General features: G+C 41.7%; 1 protein-coding gene and 1 long non-coding RNA gene across 2 annotated transcripts in view; both read right to left on the reverse strand.

The window, feature by feature from the left end:
• The window catches only part of LOC134480503 (uncharacterized), a 94,039-nt gene extending 67,234 nt beyond the window's left edge, over positions 1-26,805 (reverse strand). Inside the window, exon 1 of the mRNA XM_063268009.1 lies at positions 21,797-26,805. Within this exon, the coding sequence (XP_063124079.1) occupies positions 21,797-22,002 (206 nt within the window). The 5' untranslated portion in view covers positions 22,003-26,805. The remainder of the gene's footprint in view (positions 1-21,796) is intronic.
• LOC134480504 (uncharacterized) lies at positions 406-21,781 on the reverse strand. Its single transcript, XR_010054925.1, has 2 exons — positions 19,494-21,781; positions 406-5,740 (listed from the first exon to the last, which is right to left on the reverse strand). It is a non-coding gene; the product is annotated as an uncharacterized LOC134480504 (long non-coding RNA).
• Positions 26,806-27,400: the final 595 nt, after the last annotated feature.

Here is a 27,400-nt window from a genome sequence, read left to right on the forward strand (position 1 = left end):
TGGTCTGTTAGTTTTAATGGTGACTCAGCCCTAGGTATCTGGGCGTGCCTGGGCTCCTTCAAGCCTGTTGCAGCTCTGAGTTAAGACTCATGGGGGGGGGGGGTTCATGCCCACTGTCATGCACACGACTGTTCATTATCCTTTCACGCACACACACAATCTTCATACACACCTCATACATATCTCACACACACCACATGCACTCTCTTGTCACACACACACACAATCTTCATACACACCTCACACATATCTCACACACACCACATGCACTCTCCTGTCACGCACACACACAGTCTTCATACACACCTCATACATATCTCACACACACCACATGCACTCTCCTGTCACGAACACACAGTCTTCACATACACCTCATATTCTCTCCTCACTCATTCTCACATGCTCTCCTCATGCTCTCTCCCTGGCTCTCACATTTGTTCTCAGACTCCCTCCCTCATTAGCTCCCTCATTCACTCTCCACATTCTCTCTCCACTCACTCTTCACATGCTCTTCTCATGCTCTCGAATTTGCAATCACATTTGTTCTTACATTAGCTCTGTCATGTACTCTCTCATTCACTCCTTCATGCTCTCTCTCATTTACTCTTCACATGTTCTGTAGCCTTTCTCTTGCCCCAGTCCTTTATTAATAATCCAAAAGCGGGTAGGAAAAAGACATTTTATAATCATTGCCAAATCAAATGCAAGGAATGACTACATCTCACCAAGAACTAAGAATTACAACTGTTCCCCAAAGATTCAGGCTTCCCCTATACACAGACCTGTGGCTAATATAATAATAATAATTGTAAACTTATCATTATTTAAACTTTAACTCTTTACTTTTATACTTCAGAGACCAAAGCTCCGAGGTCAGCTACCTGCACTTTCCTGTGAAGCTCTAATGATAAATGACATAGGCAAAACTGCCAGGCAGTGGCCAGAAAGAATCAAGGTAACTCTTAGCACAGTAATTCCACTACCTTTCTGTTCCTTGCACTCAGTGACTCTCATAAGAGTTCCAGTAGCTTGACTTAGTTTACTAGTATATTATTTTATATATTCTATACTTCCATATCCAGTAACCAGTCTGAAATACTATGGAAAATTTATATCCTAACTTCAATAACTTTTTCCTTTCTTAGGGTCCCAATGTTGGCTCTAATTCATTTTCTCTTATTTTCTTCAAGCTGTCTTTGCAAGTCAAACCTTAATCTGGAACTACAATTCTGCAGTTATTACATTTTTTCCAAGATGAGAATACACAGTATCCACCTGGGCCACTAGGGCTGTGCTGTGCTGTGCCCCTATGCATCAATTTCCAATTGTCTAAGAATCATAACATCAAGGAACATCTAGTTTCACAGAATTCACCAGAGCAGAAGGAGAAAGAAGTAGGAAAGTCAGATATAATACAATAATTGTGCACACCAAGGCCAACTGATAGGCAGTCACACACAAATGAAATCTATACAGCCCTTAGGAAAGTCAGATATAATACTATAATTGTGCACACCAAGGCCAACTGATAGGCAGTCACACACAAATGAAATCTATACAGCCCTTGTCTAGTGATAAGGTTAGGGAAATGGAAACAACCAGTTTTTACAAAGAGCTACTGCGGACTATTGAGATGTCTCCATCCAGGACTACTGAAGGCAGCCTCTTATTTCAGATGGTGGATCTCGTGGAGGGATGTGTGTCCTGATACTCAGGGTTCCCAAAGCCACCCTATTTTACAAGGAGCTGCTGCAGGATTCTGAGAAGTCTCCGTCCCAGCCTACTACTGGCAGTCCCTGTCATTGTATGTTGTCCCCAGCATTAGCCAATGCAATCAGACAACAAGAGGAGGTCAAAGGGATACAGATTGGAAAGGAAGAAGAAAATTATCACTATTGAGGACGATAGGACAGTATAATTGAGACACCCCAAAAGTTAGACCAGAGAAATCCTAAGACTGATAAACAACTTCGGCAATGTGGCTGGGTATAAAATTAACTCAAACAAATCAGTAGCCTTCCTCTACACAAAAGATAAACAAGTAGGGAAATGACACCTTTCATAATAGTCCCAAATAACATAAAAATACATCAGTGTGACTTTTATGAAGCAAGTGAAAGATCTGTAGGACAAGAACTTCCGGTGTCTGAAGAAAGAAATTGAAGGTCTCAGAAGATGGAAAGATCTCCCATGCTCACGGCTTGGCAGGATGAAGAGAGTAAAAATGGCCATTTTTGCAAAAGTGAACTACTGATTGAAAGCAACCCCTATCAAAATACCAAATCAACTCTTCATAGGGTTAGAAGAAATAATTTGCAAATTCACTTGGAATAACAAGTAAGGCAGGATAGCTAAAACTATCCTCAACAATAAAAGGACTTCCCTGGGAATCACCATCCATGAACTCAAGCAGTTTACAGAGCATTAGTGATAAAAACTGTATGGTATTGGTACAGAGACAGGAAGATAGACCAGTGGAATAGAACTGCAGACACAGAAATGAACCCACACACCTATGGTCACTTGATTTTTTGACAAAGGAGACAAAAGCATCCAGTGGACAAAGGATAGCATTTTCAGCAAATGGTGCTGGTTCAACTGGAGGTCAGCATATGGAAGAGGACAAATCATCCCCTGCTTATTGCCCTGTACAAAGCTTAAGTCCGGGTGGATCAAGAACCTCTACATCAAACCAGATACACTCAAACTAATAGAAGCAAAAGTGGGGAAGCATCTTGAACACAAGGACACTGGAGAAAATTTCCTGAACAAAACACGAATGGCTTATGCTCTAAGATCAAGAGAAGACAAATGGGACCTCATAAAGGTACAAAGCTTCTGTAAGGCAAAGGACACTGTGGTTAGGACAAAACAGCAACCAACAGATTGGGAAAAGACCTTTACTAATCCTAGAACTGATAGAGGGCTAATATCCAAAATATACAAACAACTCATGAAGTTGGACTGTAGGGAGACTAATAATCCTATTAAAAATTGCAGTTCAGAACTAAACAAAGAATTCACAGCTGAGGAATAGGGAATGGGTGAGAAGCACCAAAAGAAATGTTCAACATCTTTAGTCATAAAGGAAATGCAAATCAAAACAACCCTGAGATTCCACCTCACACCAGTCTGAATGCCTAAGATAAAACACTCAGGCGATAGAAGATGCTTGCACGGATGTGAGAAAGAGGAACACTCTTCCATTGTTGGTGAGATTGCAGACTGGTACAACCATTCTGGATATCAGTCTGGAGGTTCCTCAGAAAATTAGACATTGCACTAGCTGAGGACCCAACTATACCTCTCTTACACATATACCCAAAAGATGCTCCAACATACAACAAGGCACATGCTCCACTATGTTCATAGTGGCCATATTTATAATAGTCATAAAATGAAAAGATCCCATATGCCCTTCAACAGAGGAATAGAAACAGAAAGTGTGGTACATCTACACAATGGAGTACTACAGAGATATCAAAAACAATGAGCTTCATGAAATTCATAGGCAAAGAGAATGAACTAAGACATATCATCCTGAGTGAGCTAACCCAATCACAGAAACACACACATGGTATGCACTCACTGATCAGTGGATATTAGCCCAAATGCTGGAATTCCCCAAGATTCACAGACCAAATAAAATTCAGGAAGGATGACCAAAATGCTAATGCTTCACTCCTTCCTTTAAAGGAGAAGAAGAATCCCTATTGAAGGGATAGGGAAGCAAAATTTAGAACAGAGCCTAGAGGAATGGCCATCCAGAGTCTACCCCACGAGTGGCCTATACATATACAGCCTTCAAACTAGATAAGGTGGATGAAGCCAAGAGGTGCAGTCTGACAGGAACTGGATATAGATGTCTCCTGAGATTCACAGCCAGATCATGTCAAATACAGTGGCGAATGCTAGCATCAAACCATTGAACTGAGAACTGAACCTCAGTTGGAGGAATTATAGAAAGATTGAAAGAGCTGAAGGGACTTGCAACCCTATGAGAACAACCATACCTGCCAAGCAGATTTCCCAGACACTAAACCTCTACCCAAACAGTATACAGGAACTGTGCCATGGCTCCATCTGCATGTGTATCAGAGGTTGGTCTTCTTGGGCACAAATGGAATGAGCAGCCCTTGGTCCTGCCTAGGCTGGGAAACTGGCTGGATGGTGAAGGGAACACCTTTATAGAAGAGGGGGAGGGCGATGGTATTTGGACTTATTTCTGGAAAACAAGGAAGGAATAACATTTGAATTCGAAATGAAAAATATCCAATTAAAATTCAACAACAACAAAATGGTGTTTAGAGCTTCAAATAAAAAAAGCCACAGTCAGGAAACAGAGAATTGTATGCCTCTGGTTTTCTTTAAATATGCTCAGGGCCCGGGTCGGTTCTGGGCACAGGATGGACCACGCAGTTTCCTGCCACTGACTGCTCCTCTATTCCTGTTTCCAGAGGCAGCATGCAGATTAATATTGAGCCAGAGATGTGGACAGAGCTGGGCCGAAGTGGCTTCCTGTCCTGTGGTCTCAGGATTACAAGCATTCCTGGGTGTTCAGCATTCTCTGCCCCGGGATTTGGGTTCAGGCTTCCCAATTGCTTTAATCTCCCTCATACCATGTTTCTATGTCCTGGGAGATATTACAGAAAAATTAATGTTTATCCCATTAATTTGTTCAACACTCTCATCCACAGAGTATAACTTAGAGGTTCTATATATTTGATAGCAAGCATACACAGTAGGTAATATATGCATGATGAACTTGAAATTCACAGAGTTTGGAACACAGTGAACAGTGACTGTATAATTGCCTTTGAATCTCAGTCTGACTGGGAAGGAATTTTGATGCCCAGTCCCCATGAGAATGTAGAGATCCATCCCTCCCTAATAGCTGTGGGACTTCAGATGTTGACACCAGTGATCAATAAAGAAGGTTCTTAAGAGTGAAGAGTTTGATATTACTCCTTTATTGACCAGAATACATCCAATTTACTTGATAGTAACCAGATGCAGGTAGTCAATATATACAGTCTATATCCTTATCAAAATAGAAAAGCAAATGAACAAAATAACACATAAATAACAAATCTTCAAATGAATAGAAGGAAAACCAAAAAACCAAAATAATCAAAACTCAACCAAACTTTAAATAGAGGAATTGCGCTAAGCATTCTTTTGCTGCTCCTTTTGCAGAATAGACTTATAACCTGTGGCTTGCCTTGGAGACATAGTAGACAAGCAGTTACTGATGGTAATAATCTTTTCAAGAGGAGTGGGAGTAGGTCTGTTTTGTTGGAGTGGAGGTATTAAGGAAAAAGCCATCCAACATTGAGTATAAATGATATTACAGACTTTGTCTCAAAGTCTTTCCAATGTTGTGAACTGATCTCCACAAAACTCTTCTGGATGACCCATCAGGACAAGTACAAATTTATACGTGCACAGTCTTTCTGGATGACCAGCAGCTCTTGATTGATGTGCATCAGCACTTCTCTGGGTCCCTCCAAAAATTTACACTTGCTGGAGAGAGGCGAGGTGAAAATACAACATATACAATCCAAAGAAGTCAAACTAAAGAAGGAAAATGCAGCCCACAATTGCTATGGACACTACAGATGAGACGCAATAGTGGTGTATTTGCTGTGCACACTTAGTTCTCCTCCTGTAGCTCTTCTCTCCAAGGGAGTTCTTGTCCTGGTCTGTGTCATGTTCGAGTTTCTGCTGGAGACCTTCAGACCTAGCAGAGCGAAGGAAAAAAGGTTTAGCGAGTGGTTGTCAATTCAGCTCTCCCCCTTACATCAGCTCTATTCAGTTGGACAATCCAGCATGACCTGTCAGCTGAGGTCAGTCCCTGCATCCCCAAGTGACATAGAGTACCTGGGCTTGGATTTATATCTCACCTTTTGAAACTGCTAGAATTTGAACTTTGGACTATGCACTGCACTGGAATTAAGAGAAAAATGAGCATATTTTTCCACTGGTCCAGGAATATGATATTGTCTAATAACCTTGTAGCTATGTCTGAATCTGAGTAGAGAGAGGTATGAGCATCCTAGAATACCATGTGGATGCCTTCTGGAGAACATGCCCAGAATTGAGGTGAAAGTTCTGATTATGTTTGCAGTGAAGGAACCTGCCTAGGTTCCATTTTAACCGCTGTACCTGCAAATACACAGAGAAGCCATCTCACATCCAAGCAATGGGAATTGCATGGATCCTGTAATCACTGAGAATGTGCTCCATGCAAATCTTCCCAGCGTACACATGGACATTAAAAGTGATTGTGATGTAGAAACAGAACAGCACCCCTGTAAGTCTATGGCTAGTGTAAGGCAATTTGTGAGAGGACAGAAGAGAAAATGTCTTCAGATCTTTCCGGAGAGATCACAGGAAGAAAGGAGTAGAACATACCAAGAAATCCAGAGGATCATATGTATTGTTTCATGGGCAAAATTCACATGAACTGTACCAGAACAATACTCTGAGTAGCTCTTTAGCTGCCCGAGGTTGAAGCCATGTGGGTGGTCATTCACCCAAAAAGGGTATTTATAAAGGGAAAGGATATTCAAATGGCTTCTTCCAGCCTGTGTTCCTACCTGAATATTAATGCTTAATGTAAAGATTCCCCAGGATACTCTGGAGGCATAAAAACAAATGTTGAGTGGGTTATGTACGTAGTGGCCGGAACCTTTAGACAGCTCAGTCAGTGATGTGCTGTCCTCCCATAAACCGACATAGACTCAGGGTTCTTTCCCTGTTACCAATCTTGCTTAGCCAGTTCCCAAGGCTGTGTAGAGCAGTCTTGTTTCCCAGCAAAGGATCATACATTGGTGAAGGACTAGACTCTTGTTTTTGTTCACTATTTCAGACTTTCCCCATAGTGTGCAGCTTCTTCTAATTGGAGCGGTCTTCACCATAACCTGAGTGACTTCATGCCCAAAGCTAGAATCATAGGAAATCTCCATAACCAGCATCCAAATAAACAAATTTTCTCTCCGTAATGTGATTGTGCCACAGATATTTGAGTAAGTAAGTAAAAGCTTGCATGGATTATCTCACACTGAATCAGAATGCATGGAAGGGCTCCACCCTACGATACACTTTTAGTCCTTGGCTGATGGACATCTGGATAGATTCTCCTTCAAGGCTGCTCTGGGACCACTACAACACTGATGCTCCCTAGTTGCAATTGTAACACCTACTCCTTGTTGTGTAATCACTGGGTTAACTAAAACGTCTGTTCCACTTTCTGAACATGGCTTCTCATAGGGCTACCTGTTCTTATATTCCCAGACCCATCTGAATTTCGTCATTTCTCCTAACCCATTGAGGCTGAAATTACCTGAGAGAAAATGATGTTGATTTACAGCACTTGCAGAATGGTACACAGATAACATAGGGGAGTGCTTTGGATTATCTGTGCACCTAAAGGGGCTCCTGAAACTGGCCTGTTCTTGCACCACAGCATAGCTATCTGACTTTTGCTTGATGACAATGCAACTCCAAGCAAATCAAATTCTCAATGAGTAAAATCCAAGCCAACTCCCAGGGGAAGCTGTAGTTGCCAAGGTAGCTGGAAAGAAATGGTAGCAGGCAATGTGGAAAGCAACCTTGGAGAAGACACAGTGAGTGACACAACCTTCCAGTGGGCTTTCACAATTCACAAAGAAAAGAGAAGCAACATAAACTCATGGATTTTTCTAGAGAAGCCTTGCCCTTACCTCCCAGTACTCCATTCCTTTGATGTGCTCCAAAGGATTTCAATGCAGATGAGTAGTTTTGCCCACAATCACTTGAAAATCTAACTTTTCAGGTGTTTTTGTGTCCTCATTTTTTGGGGTTACATTTCTAAAGGACTTTATTGTCCTGCTTCTACACCATAACAAAAAGAGACCTGCAAGCTCCAGGCCTGTACCATTTGTTACCCCCTGTGAAACACGACTCACTTGAACATATTTCCTACTCCTTCCCCACACTTCACAAGATAATTCTGTTACGAATTTTTTGAAAACTGAATAAGTTAATAAATTAAGTGTTCATTTGCTCTACACAGCTAGATGGAGATGCCAAATGACTGGGCAGCTGTATTTCATGTTTCATGGATGTAAAGTGAAATCTTAGATAACAGTTCTCAGGAAACTTGGAAATAGAGGGAAACACAGGTTCACTACTGCAAACACACACACACACACACACACACACACACACACAAACACACATACACCCTCACACACCCTCCTATATATAAAGTCCCATACCAAAAAGACTTGAAAAATCACCCAGCATTAGAAAAACACAGCGTGAACCTCAACATGGTCAGCCACTGCTGATAAACACACACACACACACACACACACACACACACACACACACACACACACGTGCACACACACACACACAGAGACACACAGACATACAGAGATACACACTCGCAAGCACAAATGAAAACATTGCTGTTACGCAGCACATTTCCTGTTGAGTGAGGAATTAGTGGGAGCTATGCTGTGTACAAGTCTCTTAGACTCAAGCAAGCTGTGCTGCCCTGGCCTGTACTCATTTCCACTTCAGGAAACCTTTCTATGCAGATACTTGCTGGTCCTACAAGTAAGTGACACGTTCTGCACAGATAGCCTAAACAGCACATCAAATTCCCAAGAGAGAGATTCTAGGAAAAGACTCCATCAAGGGCTATGCTGACTCATCATAGGCCCCACTAAAACTAACCTGTTTCCTTCATAGAAGACCTTGGAAGCATCAGAGAAGACAGTGTCTCATGGTCATTTACCAGGAACTTTTCATCACATTAGATTTCATGTGATATTAAAACAACCTCAATGTCAGTCAGAAGGAGGCTAAAGGAATAACATACAGTGACTTTTCTGAAATGCAGCACTGTGTACAATATTGAGAGGGAATCTATCCTGAAAGAATGCAGTGACCATGATATAGTCATCAGAGCAATGTCAGCAGAGGGATGCACTCTAAGATTCCATGCAAAATCATGGTGAAGCCCATAAGACAAACCAGAGTCTTCCCGGGAGATACCTCAGTTCAGGTAAAGTGTTCCAGTTTGCTGGCTTTGGAAAGTTGGTGAATAACTGTCTGTGAACTTGGTACTTCATCCAGATGGTACACAAGAGGCAATGGTTTGTTAATATTCTTGAGAGTATATTGAATCAAACCTTTCCTACTAATATCCTAACAATAACAAAGGTAATAGGAGGCTACACATCTATTCCATTAGTTTTCAGTTCTTCTCAGAGCTGCAATGTAGAAGCCCACAAAGCTGGCAAAGTTAAGTACATATCCACAGACTCCTCTTTGGGTACAAACTGATAGGCAATTTCAAGGCTTAAAGTCATTCTCTCTGTCTCTTTGTCTGTCTGTCTGTCTGTCTGTCTGTCTGTCTCTTTCTTTCTCTCTCTCTCACAGTTTGCTGCTGCACACACACTGCATTCTTTTGTGCACTCTGCCTTTTTTATTGCAGTTTTCTCTTTTCAAACTCCCACAATCATGCACACGTCTGTTTATTACCCTTTCACTCACACACACAATCTTCATACACAGCTCATACATATCTCACACACACCACATGCACTCTCCTGTCACGCACACACACAATCTTCATAAACACCTCATACATATCTCACATACACCACATGCACTCTCCTGCCACGCACACACACAATCTTCATACACACCTCATACATATCTCACACACACCATATGCATATTCCTGTCACGCACACACACACTCTTCATACACACCTCATATATATCTCACACACACCACATGCACTCTCCTGTCACGCACACACACACTCTTCATACACACCTCACACATATCTCACACACAGCACATGCACTCTCCTTTCAGGCACACACACAGTCTTCACACACACCTCACGTTCTCTCCTCACTCATTCTCACATGCTCTCCTCATGCTCTCTCCCTGGCTCTCACATTTGTTCTCAGACTCGCTCTCTCATTAGCTCCCTCATTTGCTCCCTAATTCACTCTTCACATTCTCTCTCCACTCACTCTTCACATGCTCTTCTCATGCTCTCTCATTCGCTCTCACATTTGTTCTTACATTAGCTCTTTCATTTACTCTCTCATTCACTCCCTCATGCTCTCTCTCATTTACTCTTCACATGTTCTGTAGCTTTTCTCTTGCCCCAGTCCTTTATTCATGATGCAAAAGCGGGTAGAAAAATGACATTTTTTAATCATTGACAAATCAGATGCAAAGAATGACTATATCTCACCAAGAACTAAGAACTACAACTGTTCCCCAAAGTTTCAGGCTTCCCTTATACCCAGGCCTGTGGCCAATATAATAATAGTTGTAAACTTATCATTATTTAAACTTTAATTCTTTACTTTTACACTTCAGAGTCCAAAGGTCCGAGGTCAGCTAATTGCATTTTCCTGAGACTCTCTAATGATAAATGACATAGGCAAAACTGCCAGGCAGTGGCCAGAAAGAATCAAGTTAACCCTTAGCACAGTCATTCCACTAGCGTTCTGTTCCTTGCACACAATGACACTCATAAGAGTTCCAGTAGTTTGACTTAGTTTACTAGTATATAATTTTATATATTCTATACTTCCTTAACTAGTCTGTAATATTATATGACTTATTTCAAAACTTCAATAACTTTTTTCCTTTCCTAGTGCCCGATTGTTGGCTCTAATTCATTTTCTCTTATTTTCTTCAAGCTGTCTTTGCAAGTCAAACCTTAATCTGGAACTTCAATTGTGCAGTTATTACATTTTTTCCAAGATAAGAATACACAATATGCACCTGGGCCGCTAGGGCTGTGCTGTGCTGTGCTCCTAGCATCAATTTCCAATTGTCTAAGAATCATAACCTCAAGGAACATCTAGTTTCACAGAATTCACCAGAGCAGAAGTAGAAAGACGTAGGAAAGTCAGACACAATAGAATAATTGTGCACACCAAGGCCACCTGATAGGCAGTCACACACAAATGAAATCTATACAGCCGTTGTCCAGGGCTAAGGTTTGGAGAAATGGAAACAACCAGTTTTTAAAAAGAGCTACTGCGGGCTACTGAGATGTCTCCATCCCGGACTGCTGCAGGCAGCCTCTTATTTCAGATGGTGGGTTCGTGGAGAGATGTGTCTTCTGCTTCTCAGGTTTCCAGAAGCCACCCTACTTTACAAGGAGCTGCTGCAGGCTTCTGAGATATCTCCATCCCGGCCTACTGCCTGCAGTCCCAGTCATTGTATGTTGTCCCCAGCATTAGCCAGAGCAATCAGACAAAAAGAGGAGGTCAAAGGGATACAGATTGGAAAGGAAGAAGTCAAAATATCACTATTGAGGATGATAGAAGAGTACACTTGATTCACCCCAAAAGTTATACCAAGGAACTCCTAAGCCTGATAAACAACTTCAGCAAGAGCCTGGGTATAAAATTAACTCAAACAAAGAAGTAGCCTTCCTCTACACAAAAGATAAAGAAGCTGTGAAAGAAACTAGGGAAATGACACTTTTCATAATAGTCCCAAATAATATAAAAATACCTCAGTGTGACTTTTATCAAACAAGTGAAAGATCTGTGTGACAAGAACTTCATGATCTGAAGAAAGAAATTGAAGAAGATCTCAGAAAATGGAAAGAACTCCCATGCTCATGGGTTGGCAGGATGAAGATAGTAAAAATGGCCATTTTTCCAAAACTGACCTATAGATTCAATGCAATCCCCATCAAAATTCCAAATCAATTGTTCATAGGGTTAGAAGAAATAATTTGCAAATTCATTTGGAATAACAAGTAACTCAGGATAGCTAAAACTATCCTCAACAATAAAGGACTTCCCTGGGAATCACCATCCATGAACTCAAGCAGTTTACAGAGCATTAGTGATAAAAACTGTATGGTATTGGTACAGAGAAAGGAAGATAGACCAGTGGAATAGAATTGCAGACCCAGAAATGAACCCACACACCTATGGTCACTTGATTTTCGACAAAGGAGACAAAAACATCCAGTGGACAAAGGATAGCATTTTCAGCAAATGGTGCTGGTTCCACTGGAGGTCAGCATATGGAGGAGTACAAATCATTCTCTTCTTATTGCCCTCGGCAAAGCTTAAGTCCAGGTGGATCAAGGACCTCTACATCAAACCAGATACACTTAAACTAATAGAAGCAAAAGTGGGGAAGAATCTTGAACACGAGGACACTGGAAAAAATTTCCTGAACAAAACACGAATGGCTTATGCTCTAAGATCAAGAATAGACAAATGGGACCTCATAAGGGTACAAAGCTTCTATAAGGCAAAGGACACTGTGGTTAGGACAAAACAGCAACCAACAGATTGGGAAAAGACCTTTACCAATCCTACAACTGATAGAGGGCTAATATCCAAAATATACAAGAACTCATGAAGTTGGACTGCAGGGAGACTAATAATCCTATTAAAAATTGCGGTTCAGAGCTAAACAAGAATTCATAGCTGAGGAATATGGAGTGGCTGAGAAGCAGCAAAGGAAATGTTCAACATCTTTAGTTATGTGGGAAATGCAAATCAAAACAACCCTGAGATTCCACATCACACCAGTCTGAATGGCTAAGATCAAACACTCAGGCTATAGAAGATGCTTGCACGGATGTGAGAAAGAGGAACACTCCTCCATTGTTGGTGAGATTGCAGACTGGTACAACCATTCTGGATATCAGTCTGGAGGTTCCTCAGAAAATTAGACATTGCACTAGCTGAGGCCCAGCTATACCTCTCTTGCACATATACCCAAAAGCTGCTCCAACATACAACAATGCACACCCTCCACTATGTTCATAGCAGCCTTATTTATAATAGTCAGAAAATGATAAGATCCCAGATGCCCTTCAATAGAGAAATGGAAACAGAAAGTGTGGTACCTCTACCAAATGGAGTACTACAGAGATATCAAAAACAATGACTTCTGGAAATTCATTGGCAAAGAGAATGAACTAAAACATATCATCCTGAGTGAGATAACCCAATCACAGAAACACACACATGGTATGCACTCATTGATAAGTGGACATTAGCCCAAATGCTCAAATTCCTCAAGATTCACAGACCAAATCAAATTCAGGAAGGATGACCAAAATGCTGATGCTTCACTCCTTCTTTCAAAGGGGAAGGAAAATACCCGTAGAAGGGATAAGGAGTCAAAGTTTAGAAAAGAGCCTGGAGGAATGGCGATTCAGAGTCTACACCACGAGTGGCCTATACATATACAGCCTTCAAACTAGATAAGGTGGATGAAGCTGAGAGGTGCACTACTGACAGGAACTGGATATAGATGTCTCCTGAGATTCACAGCCAGATCATGTCAAATACAGTGGCGAATGCTAGCAGCAAACCATTGAACTGAGAACTGGACCTCATTTGGAGGAATTACAGAAAGATTGAAAGAGCTGAAGGGACTTGCAACCCCATAAGAACAACCATGGCTGCCAAGCAGAGTTCCCAGAGACTAAACCAGTACCAATCACTATACAGGGACTGTGCCATGGCCTCATCTGCATGTGTATCAGAGGATGGCCTTCTTGGGCACAAATGGAATGAGCAGCCCTTGGTCCTGCCTAGGCTGGGAAAGTGGATGGATGGGGAAGGGAATACCTTATAGAAGAGAGAGGACGATGGTATTCAGACTTATTTCTGGAAAACAAGGAAGGAAGAACATTTGAATTCGAAATGAAAAATATCCATAAGAAATTCAACAGCAACAAAATGTTGGTTCAAAAAAAAAAAAGCACAACCAAGATACAGAGAATTGTATGCCTCTGGTTTTCTTCAAATATGCTCAGGGCCCAGGTAGGTTCTGGACCCAGGCTGGACCAAGCAGTTTACTGCCCCTGACTGTTCCTCTATTCCTGTTTCCAGAGGCAGCATGCAGATTAATATTGGGCCAGAGATGTGGGCAGAGCTGGTCGGAAGTGGCTTTCTGTCTTTGGTCTCAGGATTATCTGCATTCCAGGGTGTTCAGCACTCTCTGCCCTGGGATTTGGGTGCAGGCTTCCCGATTGTTTTAAACTCCCTTATACCATGTTTATATATCCTGGGAGATATTACAGAAAAATTAATGTTTATCCCATTAATTTGTTCAACACTCTCATCCACGGAGTATAACTTAGAGGTAACTATATATTTGACAGCAAGCATACACAATGGGTAATGTATGCATGATGAAGTTGCAATTCACAGAGATGGGAACACAGTGAACAGTGACTGTATAAATGCCTTTGAATCTCAGTCTGACTGGGAAGTGATTTTGATGCCCAGTCCCCATGAGAATGTAGAGATCCATCCCTCCCTGATAGCTGTGGGACTTCAGATGTTGACACTGATGATCAATAAAGAAGGTTCTTAAGAGTGAAGAGTTTGAGATTACTTCTTTATTGACCAGAATACATCCAATTTACTTGATAGTAACCAGATGCAGGTAGTCAATATATACAGTCTATATCCTTATCAAAATAGAAAACCAAATGAACAAAACAACAACACATAAATAACAAAATTTCAAATGAATAGAAGGAAAACCAAATAACCAAAATAATCAAAACTCAACCAAATTTTAAATAGAGGAAGTATGCTAAGCATTCTTTTGCTGCTCCTTTTGCAGAATAGACTTATAGCCTGTGGCTTGCCTTGGAGACATACTAGACAAGAAGTTACTGATGGTAATAATCTTTTCAAGAGGAGTGGGAGTAGGTCCGTTTTGTTGGAGTGGAGACATTAAGGAAAAAGCCATCTAATACTCAGTATAAATGATATTACAGACTTTGTCACAAAGTCTTTCCAATGTTGTGAACTGATCTCCATGAAACTCTTCTGGATGACCCATCAGGACAAGTACAAATTTACACGTGCACAGTCTTTCTGGATGACCAGCAGCTCTTGATTGATGTGCATCAGCACTTCTCTGAGTCCCTCCAAAAGTGCGCACTTGCTGGAGAGAGGTGAGGTGAAAGTAAGGCCTATTAAATTGAAAGAAATCAAACTAAAGGAGGAAAATGCAGTCCACAATTGCTATGTACATTACAGATGAGACGCAATAGTGGTGTATTTGCTGTGCACACTTAGTTCTCCTCCTGTAGCTGTTCTCACCAAGGGAGATCTTGCCCTGCTCTGTGTCATGTTCGAGTTTCTGCTGGAGAATTTCAGACCTAGCAGAGCAAGGGAATAAAGATTTAGTGAGTGGTTGTCAATTCAGCTCTCCCTCTTACATCAGCTCTATTCAGTTGGACAATCCAGCATGACCTGTCAGCTGAGGTCAGTCCCTGCATCCCCAAATGTCGTAGAGTATCTGGGCTTGGATTTATATCTCAGCTTTTCAAACTGCTAGAATTTGAACTGTGGATTGTACTGGAATTAATACAAAAATGGTCATATTTTGTCACTGGTCCAGGTTTATTATATTGAATAATAACATTGTAGCTGGGTCTGAATCTGAGTTCAAGAATGGTATGAGCAACCTAGAATACCATGTGGATTCCTTCTGGAGAACATGCCCAGGATTGAGGTGAAAGTTCTGATTATGTCAGCACTGAAGGAACCTGCCTAGGTTCAATTTGTAACCACTGAATCTGCAAATACACAGAGAAGCCATCTCACTTCAAAATCATGCTCACCGCACAGATCCTGTAATCACTGAGAATGTGCTCACAGCCTACACAAGGAACAGTAAAGTTTATTGTGATGGACATACATAACAGCACCCCTGTAACACTATGGTTATTGTAATGCAATTTGTGAGACAACAGAAGAGAAAATGTCCTCAGATCTTATCAGAGACTTAACAGGAAGAAAGAAGTACAAAATACAAAGAAATCCTGAGGATTATACATATTGTGTCATGGACAAAATTCCCATAAACTGTACCAGAACAATACTCTGGGTAGTTTTTAGGTGACGGATGGGGAAAACCTTGTCAGTGATCAGCCATCCACAAAGGATAGTTATATAGGGACAGGAAATCCAATTGGCTTCTGCCAGTTTGTGTTCCTACTTGATCTCAAAAATATCAGAATGCTTCTACAATGTTCCTCCCAAGCCACTTTCCTGGGTGATTGGTTCTTTCTGCTTCAGAATGTCCTGCATTCTTTCCTCTAATCCTTCCTTATCGTGGTCATCAGATGAGTGTACTGTCAATGGAAGCATGCATGCATGTGTGCACACACAAACACACACACAGACACAGACACACTAATACAAACTCGCAAACACACAAGACGTTTGTGTTTACACAATATAAACATAGTACATTGCAGTGTTTACTTTCCCTTTTAATGCTTAATATAATGATTCCCCAGGATACTCTGGAGGCATAAAAACAAATGTTGAGTGGGATATGTATATAGTGGTCATAGCCTATAGACAGCTCAGTAAGTGATGTGCTGTCCTCCCATAAACCGACATTGAATCAGGGTTCTTTCCCTATAACCAATCTGGCTTAGCAAGTTCCCAAGGCTGAGTAGAGCAGTCTTGTTTCCCAGCAAAGGATCATATGTTGGTGGTGGACTAGACTCCTGTTCTTGTTCACTGTTTCAGACTTTCCCCATAGAGTGCAGCTTCTTCTAATAGGAGCTCTCTTTACCATAGCCTGAGTGACTTCATGCCCAAAGCTATGACCCCAGAATCTTAGGAAATCTCCATAGCCAGGATCCATATGAACAATGTTTCTACCTATAATGTGATTGTGTCACAGATATTTGGTGTAAATAAATAAATGCTTACATGGATTATCTCACACTGAGTCATAATCCATTGAAGGGCTCCAACCTCTCCTACAGTTTCCTTCCTTGGACCACTAAAACCCAGAGCTCTAGTTGCTCTAGTTGGACACCTATTCTCTTCTCTGGGATCTCTGGGTCAACTAACACTTCTGTTCCACTTAAAGAACATGGCTTCTCACAGGCCTTTCTGATGGTCCACTAACAGACCCGTCTGAATTTCATCATTTCTCCTGACTCCATTGAGGCTGAAATTAACTGAGAGAAAATGATGTTGATTGACAGCACTTGCAGAATGCTACACAGATAACATAGAGGAGCGCTTTGGATTATCTGTGCACCTAAAGGGGTTCCTGAAACTGCCCTGTTCTTGCACCACAGCATAGCTATGGGACTTTTTCTGGATGACGATACAATTCCAAGCAACTCAAATTCTCAATGAAAAAAATCCAAGCCAAACTCCCAGGGGAAGTTGTAGTGTGCCAAGGTAGTTGGAAAGAAATGGTAGCAGGCAATGTGGAAAGCAACCTTGGAGAAGACACAGTGAGTGACACAACCTTCCAGTGGGCTTTCACAATTCACAAAGAACAGAGAAGCAGCATAAACTCATGGATTTTATAGAGAAGCCTTGTCCTTACCTCCCAGTACTCCTTTCCTTTGATGTGCTCCAAAGGATTTCAATGCAGATCAGTAGTTTTGCCCCTAGTCACTTGAAAATCTAACTTAACAGGTGTTTTGTGTGCTCTTTTTGGGGGGTTGCATTTCTAAAGGACTTTATTGTCCTGCTTCTACACCATAACAAAAAGGGTCCTGCAAGCTCCAGGCCTGTACCATTGGTTAGGACTGTGAAACACGACTCACTTGATTTTATTTTCCACTCCTCCCCCACACTTCACAAGATAATTCTGTTGCGATTTTTTTGTAAACAGAATATATTAATAACAGGTGTCCTTTTGCTGTACAGAGCTAGATGGAGATGCCAAATGACTGGGCAGCTGTATTTCATGTTTCATGGATGTAAAGTGAACTCCTAGAATTCTTTTCTTATGAAACTTGGAAATAGAGGAAACACAGGTTCATTACTGAAAACATACACACACACAAACACACAGACATACACAGATACACACTCGCACGCACAAATGAAAACTTTGCTCTTGTGCAGCACATTTCCTGTTGAGTGAGGAATTAGTGGGAACAATGCTGTGTACAAGTCTCTTAGACTCAAGCAGGCTGTGCTGCCCTGGCCTATACTCATTTCCACTTCAGGAAACCTTTCTATGCAGATACTTTCTGGTCCTACGAGTAAATTACATGTTGTGCACAGATAGCCTAAACAATACAACATCAAATCCCCAAGAGAGAGATTTCTAGGAAAAAACTCCATCAAGCTCTATGTTGACTCATCATAGGCCCCTCACTAAAACTACACTGTTTCCTTCATAGAAGACCTTGGAAGCATCAGAGAAGACAGTGTCTCATGGTCATTTACCAGGAACTTTTCATCATATTAGATTTCATGTGACGTTAAAACAACCTCAATGTCAGTCAGAAGGAGGCTAAAGAAATAACATACAGTGACTTTTCTAAAATGCAGCACTGTGTACAATATTGAGAGGGAATCTATCCTGAAAGAATGCCGTGCCCATGATATAGTCTGCAAAGCAATGTCAATAGAGGGATGCACTACAGGATTCCATGCAAGATCATGGTGAAGCCCATAAGACAAACCAGAATCTTCCTGGGGGATACCTCTGTTCAGGTAAAGTGAAGAAATCTAATCCTTATTTTGAAAATACCTGAATGGTTTAAGAATGTGTTGAGACAAATAAGAGAGGGGGCTCCACCAGGAACTGGACCAGTGATGCAAAGACTGCTGGCCAGCACAAAACAGGAAGCTTCAGGTTTGTTGAGAGACCTGGGCTTAAAGGACTAAGTTGGATAATGACTGGACAAAATTGCATGTCATGAACTGGCCTCCCCGCATGCTCCCTAAGATGCAGGTCAGCACAGCAATGCACCTTTCTTGGTGAGAATTGGGGGTATATACGGATAACTTTGTTCTTGAAGTCTCAAATCTCTCATGCCAACCCTCGGCCTTTGAGAAACCTTTTCCACATCCTTGCTCTTCTAACCAGCTTCAGGTTGTAAGGCCCAGTTATGAACTCTCCAGGAGCACTCAAATAAGACAGGACTGACATGCTGCTCCTCAGGCTCTGTAGTTACCCAAGATCTATGAAGCATGAAGACACCATCTTCATATACAGGGAGAAGAGGAACAACAAAAGCCACCACAAATGACAATAAGAACCATTTCTTTGGCATTTCCATGAGGGTCTCCTCCTTGAAAAGTACTTACTTCCTGGAGTCTCACAAGATCCCTGTAAAGAAAATGAGCTCCAGACTTTTGCTTCATCCCTCAAAGCCCTGCTCTAGTCTAAAGAGGGACTCCCACATAGCACCCTCCACACATAATGGCATGTAGTGCTGTGCTGTGTGATCAACCTATCTCCCTTAATAAACTGCAGATTCTCGAAGAGCAGGACCATTTGCTTTCCAAACATGTAGTTTCCTGAAAAGGGGCTATCTCCACAGAAAGCCTTGTAAACCATCACATGAATGAACACTTGGATGAGACCTAGGTCAGGACATGGATCAGTCAATAGACAGTAACATTGGTTTGTCTATGTTTATGGTAAGACATGAGGACAAACTGACCCTGAGGTCTAATCCTACCTGCTGTGGCTTGGCTCTGAGGTCACAGATGTTCATTCCGGCCTCTTCACAGAACCTCTTTGCCTGCACAGAGGATGCTGGGAGTTCAGTCTGCTCCACCAGCAGTTCTCTCTTCTCATTCAGCAAAATCTGTATATTGTTCTTCAATTGAGCTTGTTCAAGCAGGATCTGGGAGTGCCTGATGCTGAACCACAAACAAAAAATGGTAAATCCCAGCCAGCTTCTATTTGCCTATCACTCCTGCAAGTCCAGTCATCCCTTCAAGGGTCCTCATCCCCAGACATCCCCAGAATAGAGCCACACTATACAGGTTAGCATCAATTAGAGGAGGTCAAATCCAGAGGACACATCCCTGTGAATCAAAGTACTTCTGAAAATCCTGACACTACGACGGTTTATATAAATCAAGGTAGAAGAAATGGTCCATAAGGGAGCTCATATGTCCTTAGTATGCTGAAGTCATCTGCAAGTAGAGGTCACATCCACTCTGAGGGAGGATAGAAGACCCAATAGCTGTACAAATTTTCCATGTGTTTCTCATGGATCATAGACAACCTGTCAGAGTCCTAGAGATTAAGAGTTGATTGATATTCCCATCATGGTGCAAACCTTTTCTATCTAGAGGATCCTTAATGGGGAAAATAACGATTGAGGGTCTTCTACACCCTTCACATGTAGGACAACTTTTCCAAGAGCTACAAATCTAAGACCCTTGCCACAAGGCAGGCTTCTTGTTAAGAGTCAGACTGCAGAACCAGAGCCCTGACTTTGGTTCAAAGTCATACAGGACAGAAGCATTCCCTCGCTAGTGCTGGGTTCTCATCTCTGTCAACGACTCACCGGTAGGAACTGTTCACTTGTATGAGCTCCTTGTACCTCTCCATGGCATCACTTATTGAGTTGGTCATCATTTGCATAGCCATCATTCTCATCTCATGTTCGGATTGAAGGACTGGCAATTCGACATCCAGCCTGGGTTAGGTCATGGCCAAAGGAACAAATAATGTTTTGAACTCATGATTTCAGAATTAGGTGAAGTGTAAATAAAAAATATATAATAAAAAATTTCAAATTCAAGGAATGGTGGAAGGGAAGAAAGTGGCAAACTCAAAAACCAGACCAAAACCCAACAGTGAGGCTTAATCCACAGAAAATATTTCCATGTAAATAAGCAAACATTTGTTTTGAAATAAGGGCTCCTTGGAATCCTGGGGAGATATGGTTCTGCAAAGACTCACTATATAGGAGTGGGCAGAGCCTGAGAGCTGCCTGTTTGGGAATAACAACTGTCAAGACCACAGTGACCATTTCTAGGTCACAATAAACAATCCCTGGATAGTTAAAAAAATAAAAAACTAAAGATCAAAGCAGGTGAAACAAATTAGGTGAAATCAGACTGTTCTCTCGATTACTTAAACTCAGTATGTACTACATATTTGCTCCTTCGAAGTATTTGTACTGGTTAAGTTTATTATCCTGGGCACAGGACAACAGAGTCACGGTACCAGTTGGAGGGACCTGACCTTCAAGAGCTGGCCAGGTGAGCATGATGGAATTGACTAGTTCAGGAAGAAGATTCCTCCAGTCTGTGCCACAGCTTTGGGCCCAAGAGAAAGCTGTGATGACATTTCTCTTGTTTTGAAAGCAGGTATACTCAATCCTTGGTTTCTATCGTTACATGAATTCCCAGAGGGCATAACTAAGTTTGACAGGGAAGAGGATTTATAGCACCTCCTCCCCTCGGGAGAGTCCTGGGTGCCACCAAAGTATACAGAAGGAGCAAAGTGCTCTGTTGATCAGTGTGGGCCTCCACGTACTCATCACTATCATGACCTGCAAAGTGTTGATCAAACAAATCCTCAGACCCCATCAAAGGTCCCAGACGTCGTGATCCTGAGTAAAACACCACATATACTTCCACATACACACATAGCAACCCATATCCAAACACATTTAGAATGCCAACTACATCCATGGAGGTGCCATAGAATCAGTGTATAATGAACAAATTCAGAGGAAAGAGTGATGACGTGCAGGCATTTCATTCACACACACAGTTGCAGCAAGTGTGACCAGGTCCTTCCAGCTGCTGACAGAACCAACGCTAATCCAAGGATCTCAGGGTCAAGTACAAAAAGGTTGACCTTAAACACACAGCACCTAGCTTATCTCACAAGCAAATGCCTGCCAAATCTCCTTAAAATCCAGGATGAGAGGTGAAACTCTCTCGTGCTATGAGGAAATCTCGGGTTAGCAGAGAGAGAGCACAAGACAGTGAACAGGTTACGGGGCATAATGACTACCTGTGGTCCCACTCATCATAGATATAAAGATCCAGGATTTGGTAAAGTTCATCCCTCTCGAATTGACACTTCTGGATTTCAAATTTGAGTTCCTCCAGTTCCTTTAGACACTCCTCTTCCTTAGTGATGATATTTTGGGATGATGCCTTCCTACCAAAACCTGTAGATAGATAAACCCAAGTGAATTTGCATATTTGATGGCCCATGGGCAGAAAAGATCATTCTGAATCCCCAAAGGAGGTTGAGGAAGGGGAAATGGTAGAGTCTGGGTGAATCCCTGAAAGAGCAGAAAAGCTTTCTTAAAGGTGGATTCTTAAGCTATGTCCCTCTTCCCAACCTCTAATGCCATACTCGTACCACACTCACTATTACAGGACCCTTCACCCTGAACAGTATAACCTGACTGATACATAAACATCTGGGACATTTTTATCTCATATCAGATGTGGAGCAGTCAATCCTGCAGTTCATAATGATTAGCACCATCAAGCTCTAATCATGTGTGTTGCAGCCCAAAGTGTCTGAGAACTCAATTCATGACTAGGGGTGCAACCTTCCTTGTTCTAGCCATCGGAGACTTTATGTAATCTACAGTAATCTAGAGGATGAAGTGCTTCAACTCCCAACCATGGATGGTCACATTGTTAATCTCACAGTGCCTCCTCCTGCCATTCATTGACACTCACATTTAAAAAGCTTCAAGAAAAGACACTGAAGGCTTACCACATTATGGCTTTCTCTCAAATTAAAGATTAGGAACTCCTGACTCTTGGTTTGCCTTTGAGAAATCCCAAGGCTCCTGCTTGTAAGGCCTAGTCTTAGAAGGCACATCTCAAAACTACCTCCTTGAGGATGTTCCCAAACTCTGCCCAGAACTCACCAAGCCTTCCCCAGAATGATTTCCTCCTTCCTGTTTCACTAGAGAGGGGGTCAGCTTCCCTCTGACCTGGTGCGGTCTCTCCTTGATCAACACTTTCCTTTCGAAATAGCCTGAGCAGCTGGCGAAACATGCCTGCTTGTGAACCCAAAGGGAACTGAAGGAATATCCCAAAGGCAGTTGGTGTCACCACAACACTGGTGACATCACAGAAGATTCTAGGGAGCTCTTAGATACAAAAGATTGTCCAGTGAACGGCTTACTGGTGATGTCACTGGAAAATTCTATGGCCTACCTACTAACCAGCTTTCCCCACACTGATGAATTTCTGTGGGGACCCTTTCCTCCAGTCTCTCATGTGTCACTGGGAATACCATTTGGCAACCCCTATTTCAAAGCTAGATATTTCTCTCTGTTTCATTAGAAGTCAACAATGCTTTTGCTGGGGATAGTTGCTTACAACCCTGAATTGGAGAACAGATTTTTCTTAGCACCGAAAACTCTAGGGACCAAGGAGGAGGGAGATTTTTCTTAAAAGTAAATCTACTACTCGAGACAATGCATGTGACACACATTTCGATTCCTAAGGTTTTCCCTTTTTCTGGAGGGCAATATATTTCTTCTATACCTCTGAGTGTATAAAACCTGGAAATATTTGCTTACTGTGCAGTCCTTGACAGCTGACATTGTTTCCATTTACATATCCATGTATTTCACAAAATCAATGGTCTATAATCCTATTTTTTGCAATAAAAACTGCTTTTCCTTGGGAGCATAGGGATCAACTATAGGGCATATATAAAATAATAAATTTCTGTTCCTTTTTTATATTATTCAGACACCTTCCCTTTCTCAAATATAACAAGACAATTAAATTGGACATCAGTGAGCAAATGTCAACCTGGACCTTGTGTTACTACATTGTAACCACATAGCCATCTCTTCTCCATTATCATTCTTCCTGAATAGTCAGGTCTAGGCATGAGAATATTGGGGGCTGCACCATGATCCTTTACTCCTACCAAACATAAGAATCAGGAGGACGGGAAGGGAGTGGAATGGCCTGAGTTCAGGTTGAACCTCAATTTTAATGGGTCCATAAGTTCAGGAGGGAGTCCATTTGGCATTGTGATATATGGATTCTGTATTCTTATCCTAGGTGTTATAATTCAACCTGAATGTGTGCTATAATGCCACCCAACCTCACAGATGTAAGAGTGAAAATCATTTATGACCCTTCTGGGAAGAGCTCTGTCTTTTACTATCATCTGGAGTTATACAACGTCACTATGCAAAGCTCAGAAGAAAGGGGTGCAGATGTGCACCCCTTAGAAGTTGAGGATCTCTTCTGATTAGGGCACTTGTTTTTCCTATGTAATTTTTCCCTTGCTCTTTTACTAATGGTGGCTGACTTCTTTCCTGGCCTGAGGTAAACTGGAGTCCAATCTTTTGGATTACCGAAGCTTCTATTTTTGAGATGGCAGGCCCATCAAAGGTCCTACTGCATACAGAAGGTATGAATAAGTGTCAGGGGCTAGAATAAGTTAAAAAGGTCCGTGACAACAAAGAACTAATTAAGAAAACAAGAGCCCAGCTGCTCATCAAGATCACAGTTGTATGATAGTAAGAAAATGTGAATAGGGCATCAGGTGAAAAGATAAATTAATTAGGAGGTCATAGGCCTAGAAGGGGTAGCCTTTGCTCTCAGTGGAGCTGCCATTCTTTCTGCCATTCCTCGCCCTCTGCCACAGGACCAGAGACTTACCCAAACAACTGGCTGGCCTTGCCAAAGACCTGGCAGGGCTTCTCCCTGTAGAATAGGAACGTAGAGTCCTTGAGGACTCACCAAGAGGTCTCCTCCACACAGGTTCCTTGCTGTCAAAGGGAAATGTTCCTGCAGAATCCTGCCATGGCAGCAGGAATTTCAACCTGGCTGCTCTTGGTCCAGCTCACTGGGTGCAGGCCTGAGGCCCAGGGGTATCTGGGGAAAGAAGTAGCAGGCACTACCTCACAGCTCTCTCTTTGTTGGATGCAACTGCTAGGACTGTGATAGGATTTTTGTTTCTTGTGTGTATATTAGAAATACCTACAAAGCTGATTAAAGTTGTAACATGCCTTCATACCCAGCGTGCAGAATGTTTTTAAATCGTTGTTGTTCCTGTTTTATGTTTGGATTTTGTTCTTTAATCCCCTCAGGAAATTTCCCTGTGCTTAGAATGTTAAGCACATGCTCGGGAGGGATCGATTATTCAAGTTAGCCAAAGCTTTTGTTCTCACCATCCACTCCACAGATGATGCCATTTCTTACTTTGAAATAAGAAAACAGTCATAGAGAAGTAAATTAACCTGTAAGCTATCACAGAATAAACACATCATGATTGTGGAATGGCACCCCAGTATTTTGTATTTCCTAAGTTATTTTTATTTTAAACTTTTTTTTCTTTTTCTTTTTTTTTTTTTTTTTTTTTCTTTTTTTCCCGGAGCTGGGGATCGAACCCAGGGCCTTGCGCTCGCTATGCAAGCACTCTACCGCTGAGCTAAATCCCCAACCCCTATTTTAAACTTTTTTATTGGATTTTTTGGGTACATTTCATCTTTTTTTAAATCCTTAAAGATATCTTTTATTCCTCTCCTCCCATTTACAAGGTGGAATTTCACCTGTGATTGTTAGTCCAGATAGTTTGGTCAATGGCTTAGATATCACCTTGGCCTAGTTTCCTTGGCATAAGCTGTGTTAGAAGCAGACTCAAAGGTTCAGGACTCAACAAATAATGAATTCCACTACATCTGGATACCTAGACTCACAGCCAGGAAGGGACTGGATTTCCATTCACTATTTAAAAAAAAAGATGCAGTTCATTAACATGTAAAAAAATTACTCAAGTATATTAAAGTGTTTACCATGGTCATACAGTTTTCAAATACCTGGCATTCATCTTTTTCCAAATCCTAAAATTTCTTTCTTATTCACATTTTCTTATTTTGATTATTTCTTAGTAGTATTATCATATTTTTAAATTTTATTTTTTAATAGATATATACTTTTTATTTACATTTCAAACCTTATTCCCTTTCCCAGCTTTTGGTCCATAAGCCCCCCTCACGTGCCCTCTCCCATATGTGTGGTCCCCCAATCCACGCCACTTAGAAACCCCTTCCCAGACATTCCCCTGCACTGAGTGTCCAACCTTGTTAAGAACAAGGGCTTCCCCTTCCACAGGTGCCCCAACAAGGCTATTCTCTCCTACATATGCAGTTGGACCCCTGGGTCAGTCCATATATAGTCTTTTGCTAGTGGTTTATTTGGTTGGCATGACTGTTCTTATGGGGTTGCAAGCCCTTCAGCTCTTTGAATCCTTCCTCTAACTCCCATGAAGGGCGTCCTGTTCTCAGTTCAGCAGTTTACTGCCAGCACTGACCTCTTTATTTGACATGCTCTGGATGTGTCTCTCAGGGGAGATGTATATCCGGTCCCTTTCAGTAAGCACTTTTTAGCTTCATCAATCTTACCTAGTTTTGGTGGCTGTATATATATGGACCACATGTGGGGCAGGCTCTGAATGGCTGTTCCTTCGGTCTCTGCTTTAGATTTGGCCTCCATATCCCCTCCTATGTATATTTTTGTTCCCCATTTTAAGAAGGAGTGGGAGCATCTGCACTTTGGTCATCCTTCTTCTGGAGTTTCCTGAGATCTGTAGATTGCATCTTGGGTAATTTGAGGTTTTGGTCAATATCCACTTATCAATGAGTGCATACTGTCAATGAGGGGTGCTGAGAATCTGGAAGAGAATGAGGGACAAGAGACGTGAAGAAGGACTCCAAGACAAGAGTCTGATCAAGGTGACAATTTTATTTTTCCCCAAGGCTGAATTTGTACCATAAAATGGGTAACAGAGAGAAGAGAGAAGTAAGAAACATTTACCCACGCCAAGGACACAATATTCGTGTGGTCAGGGAATCGGCTGATGTTGACAGGATGTCAGAAAGGTCACAGGTTTGTCATATCTATTAGTCAGCAGGATGTTGGTTTTTCAGAAAGGTTACAGGTCATGACATTGGGTATCTTAACGTCACACGTTATCATATGATTATTCATCTTGCCCACCACATTTGTATTAGTCTTCTGCAGCTGGCTGGGGATTTTCAATGAACCCAGTCATACTTAATGCTCACCATAATAATAACATCAATAATGGAGGGATTCAAGGCCATCGCTCCCAACAGCATACCAAGTGTGTTTTTCTGTGATTGGATTACCTCACTGTGGATGATATTTTCTAGTTCTTTCCATTTGCCTATGAATTGAACATAGCATTGTTTTTGATAGCTGAGTGGTACTCCATTGTGTAGATGTACCACATTTTTCGAATCCATTCCTCTGTTGAAGGGCATCTGGGTTCATTCCAGCTTCTGGCTATTATGAATAAGGCTGCGATGAACTTAGTGCAGCATGTGTGTTGTTGTATGTTGGAGAATCTTTTGGGTATATGCCCAGGACAGGTATAGCTGTGTGCTCAGGTAGTGCAATGTCCAATTTTCTGAGGAACCTTCAGACTGATTTCCAGAGTGCTTGTACCAGTTTGCAGTCCCAGCAACAATGGACGAGTGTTTCTCTTTCTCCACGTCCTCCCCAGCCTCTGTTGTCACCTGAGTTTTTGATCTTAGCCATCCTGACTGGTGTGAGGTGGATTCTTAGGGTTGTTTTGATTTGCATTTCCCTGATGACT

This window comes from Rattus norvegicus, chromosome 9 (genome assembly GCF_036323735.1).
Source record: "Rattus norvegicus strain BN/NHsdMcwi chromosome 9, GRCr8, whole genome shotgun sequence".
Taxonomy (NCBI): domain Eukaryota; kingdom Metazoa; phylum Chordata; class Mammalia; order Rodentia; family Muridae; genus Rattus; species Rattus norvegicus.